The sequence below is a fragment of the Paramisgurnus dabryanus genome, chromosome 19, assembly GCF_030506205.2.
Source record: "Paramisgurnus dabryanus chromosome 19, PD_genome_1.1, whole genome shotgun sequence".
Taxonomy (NCBI): domain Eukaryota; kingdom Metazoa; phylum Chordata; class Actinopteri; order Cypriniformes; family Cobitidae; genus Paramisgurnus; species Paramisgurnus dabryanus.
Window position 1 is genome coordinate 24028169 of NC_133355.1, and position 18205 is coordinate 24046373.

At 37.6% G+C, this 18205-nt stretch overlaps 1 protein-coding gene across 1 annotated transcript in view; it reads right to left on the reverse strand.

The window, feature by feature from the left end:
• The window catches only part of pard6gb (par-6 family cell polarity regulator gamma b), a 50470-nt gene extending 32854 nt beyond the window's left edge, over nt 1-17616 (reverse strand). Inside the window, exons 1-2 of the mRNA XM_065294135.2 lie at nt 17318-17616; nt 8753-8975 (exon numbers count right to left, since the gene is read on the reverse strand). Coding sequence (XP_065150207.1) covers nt 8753-8975; nt 17318-17392 — 298 coding nt within the window. The 5' untranslated portion in view covers nt 17393-17616. The remainder of the gene's footprint in view (nt 1-8752; nt 8976-17317) is intronic.
• Between the last annotated feature and the right edge of the window lie 589 nt (nt 17617-18205).

Genomic DNA, 18205 nt, shown 5'->3' on the forward strand with positions numbered 1-18205 from the left:
ATTTTACTCAAAGCCAACGAAAATGGAGCAAGACCAAAACATTTTACAGCTGATCGCTGTCAAAAAAGTTCAGCGACGATGTCCCAAGGATGACAGCAGCAATGACAGTGTTCTTTATATGACAAAGTAAGTGTTTTGATTAATGCCATTAATGTTAAATCAGTGTATACCACTAGTCAACTAAATGAATATAAAATGGCAAAGATGAATGCACATTTATGTATCAACTCAATAGATTTATAGCATTTGGGGGGAAACGTAATCGATATATTGCATTTTGCAGGGGGAAAAAACTGTTTTTATAATAAATCTTTGAAAATCAAATTATGGATTTGAATTTTTTATGTAACCTAAAGATGCTATGTGAAAGTTTGTAACAGAAAATAGTGGTTTTCATCTTTTCTTGGTAGAGAAAACACGTTTTTACAGAAATTAGTCAAAATGGATTTATTGCATTTTGAAACCAAACTCTTCTATATATATATATATATTGTGTGATTTCACCTTTGAAGAACATGTTTTTCTAGTTTAGTATATAATGTAGTTTTATTTTCTTTGGTTCAGCCTGTCTGTCTCCAAAAACAACAGAAACACAAATAGGAAACCTTCATGTTTGTTGATGTTCTGTATGTCCTCTACTTAGCCTCAACCCCATTTATACAAATCTCCAGGACTGTTAACAACTATAAAAGAAAAAAAAATGCATCATTTCAGATAAAGTTAGTTTAACTACTTTGCATTTTTATGCCGTTTTGAATGTTCCTCATCATTTTCATATAAATTTGAATAACAATTCGAAACTGTACAATAATATTTAAATAAACTGTTAGCAAACCGATCTGCCTGACCTGACACTTCAGTTCATTTCCAATCACATATAAGAGTCTGAAACTTTAACTAATTTTCAGCATCAGTCACATTACATCTATAAAACGTTATTCTCCATATTGGTAGCTGATATGAAAAGGAAACGCCTCTATTTTGTGCCCATTTTGGCACCATGTGAATTTTGATTTTACCTTATTTCACAAAGTAACAACACCTGAGATGAAGTATGCGTACATGTGTTTATGTACTCGCATAACGTTTCAGCCATAAAAGTGGTAGCCGCCCTTCTGGCACACTAGAACTTCAGACGGGACATGTGTTCTCCATCAACTTCATTTCTAATTTGGGCTTGAAAAACAAAGAACATGTGTCTGTGTTTTATCCTTGAAACTTTCACTGTAACAACAAAATACAAAAGCACTCCTGAATCAAATCAACAGATGTTGCATGACAAAGCTTAAGAAGTCAAGAGCTTCACAACAGGGCGGCGGTGTTTTCCTACAGCTGATTATTGTGTCACAAACAGAGACATGATAGCGGTGAATTATGCAAGGAAAACAAAACTAATTCCCAGACTCTCAATACGCTGTATTCACATCTAATTTGGAATAATTATCATATATGCAAACTGGATGGAGAGAGGAAGCAGAATAAGACAGTTGTAGTATTTTAAATATTACGGATGCTCCGATCGATCGGCTGTAGATTGGTATCGGTCGATCATTGCATTAAATGGCTCGATTGGTACCCGCTAATTTTGCAGATCTCATGGCCTATCTTTTTATTTACTTTTGTCATCATATGGCTCCTAAACGTGGCTGCAATTTGCACACAGTGGGTGCAAGCATTTTTACAACCCGTTACTCATGTGCGACCTTCAAATTCGGATTTCTCTCTTTGCCTTTACAGAGATAAGTGTATTTTCTGTGAGGACACGCACCGGTTTTAACAGTGCGATGCGTCTTCACATCCCAATGAAACATATATATCTATCGCGGACAATGACATGGCATATTTATGCTGAAAGTTGGTTAATTGCATGCGTTTTCAGTACAGAGTACATGGAAAAGATCTCTTTCACTTCTTAAAGCTACAGTAACCTTATTTATGTGTCAATAATATTAAAGAGAAAATCGCTCTCTGCATCCTGACTGAAGAACTGTTTTACTTTATAAGAATGCATCTATATTTTATTCATACACTGAAGACTGTGCAGTGTTTTATGTTCATTACTTTTAAATAGACATTTTAGCAGATTAAATAGCTCCGTGTAGAATGCATATTTGTTATACTTATGTATTTGATTCTCTTATAAAACAATAATATACCTAATTAAATAATATAACAAAGGTGACATCCGTGATATTACTTTACCTAGAAAAGTCATCAAAGAGCTTACATAGTAGCTTGAAGAGGCATTGGTATCGGCCAATCATGAAAAAAACTGTACTCTGCATTGGCTGCGGTAATCCTGAATGAAGCATCCCTATTATATATGTATATGTAACATCTATATGTAACATCTACCGCAACATTTGGGATGTATCTTAAAAAAAGTCTCAGATTCTGATATTAGTTTACTTTTGTTTACGGCAGAACGACATCTGCAGATACCGATAGATACCGATAGTTTTGCATTTGACTCCTTATTTTACTTCAATTCAAAATAGTCACGCAGTATGATGCGTTTTTTTGCCAACTTTGAAACTTTAAAAATAATTTACAACTTTATTTGCCGATACAGATTAGGGATGCTTAACGATTAATCGCAATTAATCGATAGCAGAATAAAAGTTTTTGTTTACATCATATATATATATATATATATGTGTGAACTGTATATAATAACTTTGTATAAATAAATGCACAAACATGCATGTATATATTTAAGAAATGTTTACATGTGTATATACATTTGTATATTTATTTATAATTTATATTATATATAAATATTAATACCTAATATATAAATATTTTTTTTTCTTATAATTATACATGCATGTGTGCATATTTATATGTACATAATTATTATACACAGTTCACACACTTATATGATGTAAACAAAAACTTTTATTCTGCTATCGATTAATCGCGATTCATCGTTAAGCATCCCTAATACAGATTATATTTCGATATATCGTGGGATGTCTAATGTTTACATATTGCTCAAGTTCACACTGATGAGAGCCTGTGAATGAAGCACATTGTGAAAATAAAAAGTTGCAATGTTTCTCATTGTTCTACTTTTACTTGGACAAATATAGCTTCTTGTTAACATAAAATTGTTTTGAAAAGAACCAAGCTGCAAGAATTCACTGCATTTATTTGTTCTGATCATTACACAGAGATCTACAGAACATTACTGTGCCTTTGGCCAATGACAGGTCAGGGCAGGTGCACATCAGGTGGGTCTTTCCCACAATGGGCAATTTAATGTGGAACGTGGAAGTCCCCGGTGTCTATCTCTACAGGGCATAGGTCTGAGTCTGGGTCTTAACCGAGTATAGGAATCCCATGAGTCAGTGTCTTGTGAATAACATGAAGTCTACATCTGACTGAATCCAAGAAAGGAAATTAAGGCAGACTGCCTTTTCTTCTGTTCTTTATGGAGTATTTAAATAAAGGAAGTCTCAACTGGTGACCTCTCAGAAAAAGAGAAAGGAGGAGGAGAATGAGTTTTAAGAGAAATATAAAGTTTTAGGGCTTTGTTGACTCCAGGGGTTATAAAATTATTGTTTTGTCTGCATTTGTTAAAACCATTTCATTAAAACCGAAGAAAAACCTTTGGGCTGTATCCGGTCTGTCAAGATTTATTGTGTGACTAGTTATAAATGTTTAGTTATGATAAGCACACAAAGTTACATTAAAGAAAAACTGTAGAGTCTTTCATTTTGTTTCTAATGTAATAAAATATAAAAGGTAATTGGCTTTTTTAACCATAAAGGTGGCACGTCAATATTGATGCCATATAAAATGCAATTCAAGATTTAAGGGTTTTATCGTCATATATATATTAAACTCACAAATAACATATAAACATATACATATATGTTTAAAAAACGCATCATACTTGAATTGAAGTAAAATAAGGAGTAAAATGCAAAACTATCGGTATATATCGGTATTGGCAGACGTCGTTCTGCCGTAAACCAAAGTTTGCATTTCATCAGCTTATATATATATATATAACATTTGGGATGCTCAGTATCTTAAAAAAAGTCTCTGATTCTGATATTCGTTTACTTTGGTTTACGGCAGAACGACGTCTGCCAATACCGATATATACCGATAGTTTTGCATTTTACTCCTTATTTTACTTCAATTCAAGTATGATGCGTTTTTTTTAAACATATATATATATATATATATATATATATATATATATATATATATATATATATATATGTTATTTGTGAGTTTTATGTTATTGTCATATATAGGTTTTCCTCCAAAGTTCACATGGTCTCCAAAATGGCTTTTCTGTGCGTGTACACCACTTTCATTAACCTATTTCTGACTCAGTGTCTATCTCTGCAAGTGTGTCTATATATCAGGACCTCATGAGTGACGGGAATGCTGAGACTCTCCGGTACCGCCCACCGAGCGCTGCTTGTTACGGGCTTACTCACGCTCAGGTTAAGAGAAGCCAAACCGTGAGAAAGCACCTCATTGTTCCACGTTCACAATGGTCACTATGAGCGCTGAATGGCACCCACAGCCACAAGCAAAGAAATGAATTAGCATAATAGTACAAATCCCACTGACCACTTAAAAGCTTGTGCTGTCGCAAGAAAACACGTCTTACGTAATCCACGACTGAAGCCAGGAGCACAACATTACGTGCTTGAACGGTCTGACTGCATTCCACTCATTTCACCTAAGCGTCGCTAAAACGCATTGACATCAAGAAAATCCCAGAAAAACTTAAGGCAAAACTCAGTAACATCATTTTAAGGGTTTCATGAGTGTGATCTGGGTCCTGCTATGAGGTTGCTAGACTGGTGGTTGCTTTGACCAAAGGGGCATAAGGAGTAAGCATCTAGTCTATTGATTTTTTCACGTAACATATGAAAAACATAATGCAATCACAGCTTAGCTCTCCTTAACAAACTGCATTATATAAGGTATCATGTGTGACCCTGGACCACAAAACCAGCCATAAGTGGCACAGGTATATTTGTAGCAATAGCCAAAAATACATTGTTTGGGTCAAAATTATGCCAAAAATTATGACTGGTTTTGTCTGTAGCACAAACGCACAGGAGGATTTATGCACCAAAGTCTGACACACCAAGTTAGTAGTTTGCTCAAATCCGTAATCCTGAGTATAAGCGAATGTTTGCCTTATGAATGCTCAAAAGAGCCTGAAGGCTGTTCACGGAAGTTTGACTTTGCATTGCGTCTTCCTCAAGGCATTAGTGGACTGCAGTTTTGTAACTGCAGAGATGCAAAGTATGCAAATATCGCAGAGTAGTCTTCATACCTTAAATGTGTGGTGACAGAATTTCCTTGAGATGAGTACAACTCAGCCTGATGAGGTCTGTTTTTCTCTCTTTTCACGTGGCTCTTTTGTTAGCATGAAATGCCTACCATGCCGGTAGTCTTGTGACCTGGTTTCTATAGGCGAAAGATCCTTTAAGAACAGAAAGATCTGAACCCACAAATGAACAGCCACCTGTATCAATAACATTCACACAACAATTTCTAATCAACTAATAACGTTTTTTAATAGCCTGATGTAAGCATTATCACAATAGCAGGAATGCTGCTGTATTGAGGCACACTGCTGCCTTTAAAGTGAACATATCATGAAAATCTGACTTTTTCCATGTTTAAGTGCTATAATTGGGTCCCAAGTGCTTCTATCAACCAAGAAAACATGAAAAAAAAAATAACCCAGTAACTTTGTTTTGGTAAACCATTCTCTGGAAGCATGTGAAAGATAAGGTTATTCTGATTTCGCTCCTTTTGTGACGTAGAAAGCGGGTCTTATTACAATAATACCGTCCCTTAATATGCACCATCCAACCACAGCACTGCCACTTAATACAGATAATTGACTGAGTTTCAATTTCACCAAAGTACAATTATGGTGATCAATGTTTGCATTTCATCAGCTTATTTGCATATTAAAGGATACACCCCCAAAAATGGCACATTTTTGCTCATACCTACAAAGTAGGGCTGGGTATTGGCAAGGTCCTCACGATACAATACATATCACGATATATGATACAATGCATCACAATACGTTGCGCTTTGCGATACATTGCAATACTTTCCTTTTTTTTATCAAAAATTTTAAAAAATAGAGCTGATTTTTTTTTTCTTAAAGGCACATGTCGGCTTTGAAAGCTGCAGGCGTTTTTACATTTTCTGTCATTTTCTCACTCTCGCTAACTTCTGAGACATTGGCTGAATGGTCGTATATGACAGACAAATGGACAGCGACAACTACAGCAGCGGCGGAGGAGGTCGTTTGACGCACACAGAGTTTTTTTTATTTTTTTTTTAAATATCGATATTAGAGATTGAAATATCGATACACCATTGTGGAAAAATGTATCACTGTAGTTAGCTGTACCGATATTTTTGCACAGCCCTACTACAAAGTGGCAATCTTTAAAAAGTCTTGTGAAATATCCCCTTTAAATGGTAGTTAAATATACCACGTCAATGTCTATTAACTAACACTTGTACACAATGTGGCTATTTGTTTTTCCACAAACAGTGTGGTCCATTCAGTAAACACTGATAAACAAGTACGATACAAACTTTATGATACAAAAGTAAAATGTTTCAATGCTGTTATACAAAATATCATCACTATATTACACTTAAAGTCACAATGAAATTGAAATGAAAAACTTTATTTTTTTTTTGGGGGGGGGGGGGGTATTTTGCTGAGTTTTTTTACAAATGACTTATCTGTGAGCTTCATAATTTTTTTTTAATGATGTGCCCTCATAATCTTCAAATCAAAAACAGTAATCTCCTTTCTTCCACGTAACAATCTCTATTTACTTCCGGTCACGAGGAATGCTGAGAGGGCGGGGCCCACAAAAATATCGCAGCGATTAGCAAATAGCAACATAACCCAACTTTCAACGATTCTCGATAGAGGAGTTCAAGTCCAGCTTTACCTTTTTGACGTTTCACTCAGACATACTTCACGACGAGGAAAATACGACAATCGCTACTTCCATTTCATTGTGACTTTAAGCAAAAATATGCATTAGCCATTGACAGAAGAAATATTTATAAAATATATAAAAATGTGACCCTGTCTGTAACATCCAGGGTAAAGTCTCAATCTAATAATGAGATTTGGAGATCAAAGTTTGATTTCAATCATTGATTTCACTTTAATTTCAATCTTTGGTATGATCTTACTCAGTCAATATTAAAGCTCCCATAACACACGCTGTTTCTGCATATCTCATGCTAATCTTGAGTACCTAGAGAATAGTATTACATCCTTCATATTTCCGAAGAGTCTTTAGTTTTATCAGATTTATAAAAAACAGATCTGTACCGATTCTTTCCCATAATGTACGAAAAAAATTGTAAGGGGGAGTTACGAGCTGCGGGAGGAGCGAGTTACACTGGATAACTTATGATTCACTACATTTTTGTGTCGTTTATATTATATGCACTTACGTGACTATTTCCAACATAACACAGAATTATTACTTACTACATGCATCTCATGACCCGGTTGAGACTTTCAAAGAAATCCAGCGTTAAAAAAACACACGCAAAACTCTGCTGCGACCCTGGATAAACAAACTATATCCATTGTTGCCTATGACTTAGCGTCCTCATTTCTCACTCTCTCTGTGATTGACATGTGAGCGTGGTTTTCCAGGGGAAGTGCCCATAAAAAGAAATGATACGTATGGCTTACCCCAGATATGTCAGCTGAACACGTAATCAAAAAAAAAAAAACTTTCAGATACTTGTACGAACCCTGGCGCTGTGCATTCGTCACAGAAATACAGAAAAAGCATGAGGAAACAACTCTTAAACTGTGTTAATAAGTCAGAACGGATAAAATACCATTGAACTTCTTTAAAGATATCAATGTAATATTTTCACAAAATGATCTTTACATTATATAATGAATTTATGTAAGAACAGTAAATCACAAAATATTACTTTAGCTGGGCTTTTACATACTGGGTCACAAATGCATTAGTCTATCAGCCATGACTAAAAAGCAATGAGAAAGGAAATTAAAGCATCACCTGACATCTGAACAGACTGTCAGACGACTGAACTGGTCAAACATTATCTAACAGCACACAGACATTGTAACAGTTTGGCTACAGGATGCCGATTTGTCTTTAAGGGTGCACTGGGATTTACAGGAAGAGTCTGAGTCTCTTTACAGGAAAGAACTGTCACTCTCTTCCCTACCATCAAAACCAGCAGCCTTCCTGTAGAAAGTTATCTACAGACCCCAGGCGATCTATCACGTACACATGAATGTGTGCTGGGCCATGAAAGAAACAACATGTGACAGCATAATAGCTGCACTTTAGGATGGCGTGTTTGTATACGTGTGCATTTGGATGCTTGAAAAAACACAGCACACAATCAGAGGTCACATGACTGTGTTTACCCTGTATTTTTGCCTGACCACAGGAGGCAAAAATGTAGGCTAAATCGGACTGGATCGCTTTGCAAATATGTACTTCACTCTGCATTCTGTTACATTTTAACCCCTGACAACCCAGCATGATTAACTTTCATGGCCAATTCTCCAGTTTCTTCCGACTACTACAAAGCAGAAACAACAAACAATGCTGCAAATAAAGGTGGGACATCCACCTCGAACAAAAAACAGCTGAAAGAAAAACTAGACGCAAACGGAGAACAAAGGGACGTGGGTGGGAAGGATATGAAGGGAGAGAGGTCATACCTTGTCTCTGTATAAAGATTCGCAGTAGGGGGTGTGCGGTGGACACGGCCTTGCTGAAGTTCTCGTCATTATTGATAGGGAGAAGGTCTCCGTGGATGTCAGCGTATCCGATCATCACCTCCATGTTTGCGATCTTGTGGATGGTCATGATGAGACTGTAGAATTCCTGAAACTTGCCAGGTTTTAGCCGATCGACGGAAAACCTCCGGAACTCTGCTCCATACTGCAAAATTTAAACAGGAATCAGTATGTTCATACAAACAAGTGACATGATAGTGTATTTAAGTGGTTTACGGACTACCAAACATTAGAAAACGAATGCTCGATAGGATTGTAAAATAAATCAAACTCAAGCCAATCCGAACGATCCGCACAGTAGATGCGGTAATTCGCTAAAAAGATTCAATTCAAAGAGCGATTTGCTTACACAATGGACATTATTATGCTAGCTATGACAATGTTGTACCCTACACAAAATCATTATGAACTCAACTACATTTTTTAGAGCGCAGTTTAACGGAAATGGAAAGACGTGCTAAAATCCCTCGGTATGTCAAGCGTTTAGCAACTAAATGTCAAATCTTCCTTTGGCACAGTTTAAACTAAATAGACATAATATAGTCTCGATTATGTCTGGATGTGACACTGCTTTATCAAAACAAAAGCTATCTTGTTTTTCATTCTCTGGTTGATCTATTTAGTCTTTAAACACACGAGGAATCAGAAAACAAAGACTTTGAAAGATAAAGACAGGCCTCCAACAGGTTTTACCAGGCAGATGGAGAATAACCACTCGGCTCTGCTGTCATGAACTTGGCTGCTGTGCTGTTTGTAATGAGGAAACGGAGGCAAAGGGGGTCTGAGAGACAATAGCATGAAACACAATGTAGACCGATGAGTAAGCAGAATAAATCTCGACAACGACGGAAATCACCCCATTACGTTCGTAACGTTCACATCTGCAGCTGAGATGTGACAAACCAAACAAATCTCTAAAACACACTATAAGAGCCATCCGTGCCACATGCGCTCTTACGTAAAAATAACAAATGACTAGGCCGCAGCATGTTGTAAGCATTGTTATGATGATATAGTACAACATGCAATATTACCGGTGACTTTTTTTCGAGGGCGCACGATGTGAAACACATCACATCATGTATTTAGCAGCTTGTCATGTCAAAATATGTGTTTGGCACGTCATGTAAACCTATGTGCATCATGCATTTGACAAAATGGTGAATAAGCATATTTCACAAAAAAAGTGGAGTGTCCCTTTAAGTGTCTTGCGAATTTTGTGAACGTGCGCAGCAGGCACGTATTTTGACATGATGCACGATGCACAGGTTCACATGACACAAGAACACATATTTTGACATGTTGAGCAACACACATGACACTCAGAATTTTTTTTTTTAAATTCGCTCCCCTCATAAGAGAAGTCACCGGCCGCCACTGTTATAGGCATCTAACAGCAGCATGCATGAGGTCAGCTTGAGGTTATATCTCTGATCACGTGACTGCATTGCAGATGCATGTCTTGACTGTTCCCATCCAGTCTGAAAACACAAACCTCGCATTGTGCTCCGCAATAGCGGTAACGTCTGCAGCTTCCCAGCAGTCATTTGTGGACAGGGTTGCTGTACTTCTGTAATTATGCCCTAAGAATGAAAGTCCTAAATTAGCCAATGGCAACCTGTTATTAGCATGGATCTGAAGCAACGGAAATATACTCCGAGGGTCTCCGGGATGGCAGGCATGTGATCAAACTGACTACGTGTGAAAATGTGCAAAATTTCACTTAAGCAAAAACCTCATAAGCATAAAAATGTAATCTATTCATAGTTATAGAATACAGTTTACAGAATAACGGCAGAGTGATTTGTAAAACCATATTTCTGTATTTAGTGATGAAACAGAAACTCTGGGCCAAAATTGAAACGAAAATTCTGGATGCACTTAAACAAAAACGAAACCGAAAATTACTTTAAAAAATATAAATATAAATATAAAATAAAATATAAAATATATTTTGTATAATTGTGTTAATATTATACATTTTAATCATTCATTTAATAAATCCAAGTTAAACTACTACACACCAATAACTAGAAACCAATAAAATAATCAAACTTTTTTTAAAGTAACCAAAATTACTTTTGGATTGGATTAAAAATATATATATTCTTCTTTTAGTATGCAACAGAATCAAATTTAACAGAGTTTTATCTAAATGATGTAACTTTCAAGAAAACTATTACAGTATATGCAAAACAGTAGTAAAGTAATGCAGCAACTTAGCACCATTGTTAATACTAGGTTTAATTAAGATACACAATCATTTTAATGAAAACAACAGACAAGACACAGCATGACAGTGAGCCTCTGTTCTGCTCATGTCAATGGGTTTAAATGAGCTTCAATGACATCAGCACCTGACATAATAATCCAGCATGAGCTACTGAAAACTGTGCACTTCATCATCAGTTACTGACAGATTTGGTCAACATTAACAATTATATTTGATAGCCTGTTGCGTTTCAGAGTCAATGTGTGTGATCTCCGATACTTGAGACACATTAAAGGGATAGTTCGGCCAAAAATGATATTAAACCCACAATTTACTCACCCCCAAGCTGTCCGAGATGCATATGTCCATCTTTTTTTCAGACAAACACATTTTCAGTTATTTTAGAAAATGTTTTAGATCTTTCAGTTAATCAAAGTGAAGTTATGGGGTCCAGTCCTTCAAGTCCAAAAAATGTGCATTAATCCTTCCCCAAAGAAATCCAAATGGCTCCACGGTGATAAGCAAAGGCCTTCTGAGGGTAAACCGCACCGTTTTGTTGTCGAAATATCCAAATTTAAAATTTTATAAACGAAAATAACTAGCTTCCTGTAACACTGCCCTCTTAGTCGCGTCCGCATTCAGCTTAGGGGTGAGTAAATCATGGGTTCAATATAATTTTTGGCCGAACTATCCCTAAACTATCCCGAACTAAAAAGCGAAGGGGCATCACACACAGAACTCGTGTCATTTTAAATATTTGCACACTTCTGGCATGGTCATGCTTTGCTGTGTTTTTCTGTGATACATGGTATTGTGTGCGTGAGAGGTGGGATGCCATTTATTTTTCGGTGTACACCACTGGTCTGTTGAATGCTTTATTCTGATTGGCTGAGAAATGTTCCATGGGTGTTGATTATTTTTCTGTAAACCACACACATAATTTGTCAAATGTCTTAAAAATAGAGAAGCTTTGCGTCGTGCCACATAAGTAACCACCTTGGGTGTGCATTATTTTCTTATAATTCAATTTCCCGTCATCAATTATTCCTTACTTATATTATCGTTAATTGTTTTCTTTCAGCCAAAAAACTGATAATGCCATTTTCGGCAAAAAAAATTGGCAGCCGAAATTTATGTGCATCCCTATCTGTAATATGACTAGGGGTGTAAATCGGACAGTTCTTTACGATGTGATACAATATCAATTTTCTGTCAGTGACACGAAACATCAAATTATTGTTCAATGCAATTACGATTTAGACAAGGTAGTTTTTCTTAAAAAAAAAAAATTATCCAACATGTTCAGGAGAGAGGACACTGTGTTTTGCCTGGACAATATCACCTGCAGTGCTAAACACACGCTCGTCTTCTGTGTCTTTTGCTGTGTTTTCGCTGCTACAACCGATTTGTTGCTGCATCGCAATCACTTGCCGACACTAGCAGACGAAATAAACGAAAATGCACGCTTTGGCAGAACTGCGTAGACAGGCGTTACGTCAAGGAATGAGGACACTGAGAGTGTCAAAATAAAGGTACCTCAAATCATTATTTTATGTGTGCCATCGAATCCTTATGAATATCAATTAGGGGTGTGACGGTCATTATATAACCGTGAGACCGACGGTTATAGTTGAACACCGTCATTAGAACTCTATAACCGCCAAAACCGTGTTATTAAAATATTTTTTAAAACATTTTTTATCATAAAGAATTTTTAAATACTATTTAAAACAATTGTTAACAGTCTGTGTTACACGCCCCCTCACGTTCTCACGCAGTGAAAAATACAGAGCGGAGCAGACACTGACAACGCGCTGACATACAGGACAGACCAGGTTACTTTTCGGTTACTTTTGAGATTTAACATATTAAACAAAGTCTCACCTTTCCAATCATCTCTTCCTTCTAGTTAATTTATAGCATCAAATAAACATGAATGACCATGAGAAGGAATGTTGTTTTAACCGCGGAAAGGCGTCAGTACACTCCGCTTTTCAAGTTCAAATCCTCCCATGCTAATCTACTAACTCTCTTGAACGCAGATTCACTGCTAGTTGTCTTGCTGTTAATTTTAAAGAAACGTAGAGCAAGTAGCTAATCAGTGTCTAGTTTATTCAAACGCCGGGTGAGCACTGTGCAGCGCGTCTGCGGAGAGCGTTTGCTGCGCGTGGCCATTGTGCTTTTACACCGGCTGCGTTTAATAACAATCTCAAGTTCACATTACTTTCTTTTACCTGCGCATTTATGAGCAAAACCTCTTCAATACGCTTTTAATCCACATTGTTTTCGTGCTGTTCTGGTCCATGTAATGACAGATATAGACACAATTACAGACATAAAAAGCCCAATGCACAAATCTGTTTCTCTGAAGATTATTAAAATAGATGATAGATAGAGGATTAATTTATGCTGGGCAGAGAGTGACAGCGCAGTCTTCTGGCAACAGTGTGTTTTTTTTAATATTTCATTGCTTTCTGTTAAATTGTTCAAAGTTATTACTGTTTAAAACACACTTGGCATCACATTCATGATTTTATGGTAAAATGACACTTTCCCGTCAATCCACGAGCATTTAAACGAGCAAAACGCCCCCCACCGACGGTTATGTGATGAACCGTCACATTTGACTCACGTCATAACCGTCATCACCAATTCTGAAACCGGCACACCCCTAATATCAATGTATCGTTACACCCCTAAACCATGTTTTGTTTTGTTTTTTGAGCACTGAGCTGCATTATGTCAGCTATTTTCCAGTATAATCTTTAAAACTATATTATATTCTTCTTTTATCCATTGACAATGATAGTCATATTTTAGTTCTAGAACAGTCCATGCTCGCTTTCTTTGCATATTGCATACATATGCATTCAAATCTCTCACATGGTTATTCATGCACTTAATCATGCTGTGCGTATCAGAAGCTTTTATTGTGACAGCTGAAGTTGAAAGAGGATATAATGTTTATGTTTAACAAGGTCCCTGATCATTTCAGTTTGACCTTAACAGTTTCACTGGGGCACTTATTGAAGGATGGAGCAGTGCATCGGCACAGTTTGCTCTCACACCATTGCGCCTAGTCAAATGAACCCAACTTTAACGTACTTGGGCACGGTAAAGTTCGCATAGTACACAATTACCTTTACAACTGTTGCTATTTTTAAAACAGCGCTGACTTTCAACTGAAAAGTTTGCACTGCTTTTTCCTTCAATAAGTGCACCAGTGAAACTGTTAAGGTCAAACTGAAATTATCAGGGACCTTGTTAAGCATAAACATTAGTCACTTGTTTTTAACGCTGGGTGTCAGAAACAGCTGTGGACTGTGGAGACTTCCCCATATCCTACTCTTATCTTTAGATAGAAAGTCAGAGCCATAGCACTGCATTTCTGGTCATTTCAACCAGCTTGTATACAGTGAAACAAAACAATGTTTCTCTAGGACCAAGGTGCTACATAAGGGCGCACTCACATTATCCAAACCAAACCGCGCTCGGGCGCGTTTGACCCCCAAAGCCTGGTTTGTTTGACTAGTGTGATCGCTTCGTTCCGCGCCCGGGCGCGGATTGTTTAATCGCGCCGCGGCCGGGTTGCAGAGGTGGGCCGGAGCGCGGTTCACTTGGGCTCAGGCGCGGAAGGCTGTGGTGTGAGCGCAATCGCGCCTGAGCGCGATTCAAAAGGTGAAGACGTCAGTTGCGCGACCACTCACCTTCATCTGCCTCCGTAAAAACCTTTTGATGCGCGCAGCGGGGTTACGTGAATGTCCGAGCTGCGCACGTGACAGATGAACTAAGCAATATGATGACATGTGAGAGGGCTGTCTGTAATCGCGTACCAAACGACTCCGAATAAAAAAACACAGACTTATCATTACGGTGGGTTCCAGTGTTAAGAGAGCGCTTTACTTCCTGCTTTTTCAAAACAATCGCATCTTAATGACGAAAGCGCGCCCGGACTCGGATCGATAAAAGTACAGTGTGAGTGCGTGCACCTGGGGGAGTAGGGAGGGGTGGCAATCGCGCCCAGGCATGGTTTGGTTTGGTTGGGATAATGTGAGTGCGCCCTAAGACAATACAAGACAGACACTTAACTATTATCTTAAATAGACTTAAAAGATTAAGTAGAAAGAACTAAAATGAGAACGAAGCATTTAACAGCACAAGACTACATAGTGCAAGGTGTACATTTTCAAGTAAAATTGAGAAAGGGACTGGAAATTCGAATGTTATACACTTTCAACTGGACTTAAATCTTCAGCACATGTGCAAACTCACGTGACATTACTGTTTGCACCACCTGTTATCACTGCTGCCTTAACCCCACGACACAAACCCGGCTAATTTGAAAGTACAAGCCTACGCAGAGCCTAACCTGGCCCAATTTCCAACATGAAATCCGGAGTAATCTGAGAACAACTAAAAACTTTTCATCAATCGACAAACCCCGGCAGGTCCGGGCAAGCTGAAACAAAGCGCTACAGCCAAATACACACTACAGATCTTCTGTTAAAATACCTGTACGACATTAGGCAGTACCCTAAACCTTATCTTATCAAGTGTCAGCATAGCGCACCATCAGAGTACTGAAATCCAGATAGATCAGGGAAGAATCTGGCAGGGATTGAGCAGTCGGGGGAGTGTTTCTGGAAGACGTACAAAGCCCTAGACACATCAGCGTGCTTTCTTTAGATGTAAAGTGTTTGGAGACAAAACCAGCTCTTCACAAAGAACATTGCGACATGGTTCACTTGGGAAACACTCTCTTCTCCCACACTCTTATCGCCAACAGAGTTCCTCTAAGAACAACCCTTCCTTGATTGGGATATACTGTACAGGAACCGAGTGACGACAATATAAAAACACAACAACATGTGATACAGATGAGTGACATCACAGCGATGACTCATGCACAACACATCCTTTGATACGATGTACTACTAAACATCATAGTTGGGAGATCATGAAGACCCACCCGTCAGCATTTAGACCAGAATTCTTGACTCACAGGTTTTGGTTTCACGCATTCACCTATTGATACTTTAGTTGGGGATTTCTAACAACAAGTATCGGGTCTTTAGGGGTTTAATGGGAAAGCGGGTTGATCCGCATCACTCCAACATTCATATGGAAGTTTCTGCCTTTTCCAAAAATGGGGGCCTCTTGTCTTTAAAGACCCCAAACAGTGGATCCTTTCATTAACAACAGTAGCGCGGCCTTTCAGTCGCTGTTATGAATTAGAGCATGGCTAAATAACAGAGACGAATAATAAGACAATGGCAACGTAGTCTGGATCCGGGAATGTCGCCCAAACATTCCAGCAATCAGGACCACCACATCCACATTATAGAAACTGTCTAGCCCAAGATTTCACAAAACGTTTCTCCAGCCACTCCATTTTGAATATTTTTTCAAGTTTTTATGATTTCTGAGTTTACAAGTGATGTCAGTCAGATATAAAGTGATTTCTGTTTTAACATTTTTGGTTGGAAGTTTGTCAGTCAAGCATTTCCCCATAAAAACGTAGTTATATGAAAGTTCTCGCTTTGATGAGGAATAAAAATATATAATTTGGTTTAAAATTAAACTCATGCTATTCTTAATAGGAACTACTAAATGAAACATGCACACGTGACTATAGACAGACATACAGATACTTTACCAATACCATATCCTATATGAGATACTAGGTAACCTTATATTAGTATATAGTATCAATTTCAAACAGTTATCTTCTAATTGTGAACCTTATGAGGTGTAAATGTGGTATTTAATCTGAATTTGAACTGATATGAAAAGTACACATTTCAGATACTATGCAATGCACAAGCAAAATCAGATAAGTAACGTTAAGGTCGCATCTGAAAGCCACATGCTGCATCCAAATGTACAAAATCACATTTTAAAACGTTTGTCTGTAGTTTAACAACAAAGACTACTTATAGCATGTATAGTTAAAACAAACTGATTGCAAATTATTCAAAGTTTTGAGTTCAGTGACAGTTCAGGCGCCGAAACGGTTATTGCACGACTCTATCTACTAGACTTAAGTTAAAGTGAACAAAAACGCAAATGCAACAGGATATCCTCATAAAAAATGTTTAAATGCATGTATTACTAGGTATTATGATCAGATCAGACTACGCGTTCGTGTTGAATAATATTAACTTGACATGATGGGCTAACCACAGTTAGCCATCCATACTTTTCCCAACTGCAAACATCGTACAACTATGCAACAAAGCGAAATATACCGTGCACGTCTTTTAGATAAAACTCACCTTGCTTTTCACTTCCACGGCAGTCATGTTCAAGCTACGCAAAGATTGCGATTTATTATTGAAGCTCCGGTTCATTTTGCTCGGTTTAAAGTTTTTAGCCCGTCCAGGATGAGGGGCTCAGTTTATAAATCCGTTCCGTTATTAAACTCCAATGTATGATTTCAAGATGTGGTAAAGTCTGTCTTCCAAGTGTCACTTTTTCTCAAGTCGGGGTCGCGATGTGTCTCGATCACTTCGTAAACTTCTGGTGAAAAATATGTGAAAGACAAATCAGCGCCTCTCACTAGGGGGAGTGGGGTAAGTTTTCGCATATGACATCATCCTTTCCTCGCGCTTAATCCTGAAAGCCCAGTTTAGGAATTGTACTATGGTGAAGGCTTGCCCTGTGAATATTCAATACGCAAAATGACGTTGGTCTGGTAGGCGTAACTGATTGGCTAAAAAGTAAACATTGGTAAGTAGGCGTTAAATAAATGAACAAATATTGAAAAATTATTTAAGGTACGGAAGATTTCCTTATTAAAGCACCCACGTTTTATTTCCCATTTTTTATTCTAATTATATTTTAGTTTCATCCCACATGTGGGCGTATCTTCAGGTGCTGACTCGTTCAGAAGGCGTGACTTGTGTATGAACCAAAAGTATCGTAGACTGGACGCTACAGGTTACCCAGCAACCAAAGAGCGATTCAATGCGTCCCGTCTTCGCCATAGTATGATTTGTACATTCCCTCCCAAAAAAAAATCATACCATATGTAAACGAATTATGACATTATATTTTAAGACAGACAGAGTAAGTATAAATGCACTTGTCTTTTAAGATTGTGATTTTTGGACACGTTCATACGGAATGCGTAGCATTGCAGGGAAGCGGCTGACAGGCGCCAA